This window comes from Mesitornis unicolor, unplaced genomic scaffold (genome assembly GCF_000695765.1).
Source record: "Mesitornis unicolor isolate BGI_N332 unplaced genomic scaffold, ASM69576v1 scaffold34178, whole genome shotgun sequence".
Lineage (NCBI taxonomy): Eukaryota > Metazoa > Chordata > Aves > Mesitornithiformes > Mesitornithidae > Mesitornis > Mesitornis unicolor.
Genome location: NW_010204464.1, coordinates 16,397 through 17,847, shown reverse-complemented (window position 1 = coordinate 17,847; position 1,451 = coordinate 16,397). Strand labels below are relative to the sequence as shown.

Below are 1,451 nucleotides of genomic sequence, written 5' to 3'. Positions count from 1 at the left end.
CTGGCCCTGGCTGCCTCCAGCCGCTGCTCCCGGCAGGTACATCAAGTTCAACGAGCAGTACGTGCCCCATGACCCCATCATGTCTGGCTGCCTGCCCAGCAACCCCTGGATCACGGACGACACCACCTACTGGGCCATGAATGCCCCCACGTAAGCACCTGCATGGGGGCTATCGGCCCCTAGCCCCTCACCCTCACCTCAGCCCCAGGCTGTCCCCCGCAATGCCGGTGTCGCCTGCAGGGTGCCGACCCCCACGAAGCTGCGTGTGGAGCGCTGGGGCTTCAACTTCAGCGAGCTCCTCATGGACCCCCTGGGCCGGGCACAGCTACTCGACTTCCTCAAGAAGGAGTTCAGTGGTGAGCGGCCCCATCCCAGCACCTCCAGACTCACCACCATGTCCCAGTACCACCTAATCCACTGCCCCGTCCCAGCAACACCAAACCCACTGCCCTATCCTGGCATCCTCAAACCCATCACCATATCCCAGCACCCCTTCACCAATGTATCCTGGCACCCCCTGACCCACCACCACATCCTGGCACCCACTGCCATGTCCCAGCATCCCTGGACCCACCACCCCACAACATTGCACTAGCTGGCTCCATCCCAGCGGGCCCTGCAGTTGGCTGGGTGGTGGGCCCAGCAGTGTTGGTGTGGGGGCCACATCCCCATCTCCAATACCATGTCCATCTCCCCAGCTGAGAACCTGAGCTTCTGGGAAGCCTGTGAGGAGCTGCGCTATGGGGAGCAGTCCCGCATTGCTGAGATCGTGGACTCCATCTACCAGTGAGTGCCAGCAGTGCAAGGTTTGGGGGGGGCAGGTCATCACAGTGCTATGTCCCACCGCGGGGCCAGGCACTCACCTCCAGTTGCGACTCCCCAGGCAGTTCCTGGCTCCCGGGGCCACGCGTTGGGTGAACATCGACAGCAAGACCATGGAGCGGACACTGGAGGGCATCAAGACGCCCCACCGCTACGTGATGGATGATGCCCAGATGCACATTTACATGCTGATGAAGAAGGTGGGTGAAGATGGGGCTGGGCAGGTCAAGGTTGGGCAGGAGCCTGACCCCTCTGCTTGCCCAGGACTCCTACCCACGGTTCCTCAAGTCGGAGCTCTACAAGAACCTCCTGGCTGAGGCCGTCATCCCCCCAGAGACAAAGAAGCGGTGAGGGTAGTGGCCGGACCCCTGGGGCACTGGGGTGGTCTCCGCCAGTGCTGACCCCGCTCTGCCCGCAGGGTCTTCCCCTTCATGCGCAAGCAGCGGCACTCCAGCCCCAGCCCAGCCCTGCTCCTGTCCACGGGTGACACCGAGGAAAGGAGCAGGGGTCCTGTGGCTGCCCCTGTCCCCGAGGAAGAGAGCTGAGGGCCCCGGCCCCCCACCAACATGGGACCCCCCTGGCCCGGTGCCCTCTGGCTCAGATGCCGCCCTACTGCAGAAACCCCCGGG

The 1,451-nt window shown here is 64.0% G+C and overlaps 1 protein-coding gene across 1 annotated transcript in view; it reads left to right on the top strand.

Annotated features, from left to right (window-relative positions):
- The window catches only part of RGS11 (regulator of G-protein signaling 11), a 3,825-nt gene extending 2,458 nt beyond the window's left edge, over positions 1 to 1,367 (top strand). The window contains exons 11-16 of the mRNA XM_010191075.1: positions 37 to 150; positions 241 to 356; positions 699 to 786; positions 884 to 1,022; positions 1,087 to 1,169; positions 1,241 to 1,367. Coding sequence (XP_010189377.1) covers positions 37 to 150; positions 241 to 356; positions 699 to 786; positions 884 to 1,022; positions 1,087 to 1,169; positions 1,241 to 1,367 — 667 coding nt within the window. The remainder of the gene's footprint in view (positions 1 to 36; positions 151 to 240; positions 357 to 698; positions 787 to 883; positions 1,023 to 1,086; positions 1,170 to 1,240) is intronic.
- The last annotated feature ends 84 nt before the right edge of the window (positions 1,368 to 1,451 follow it).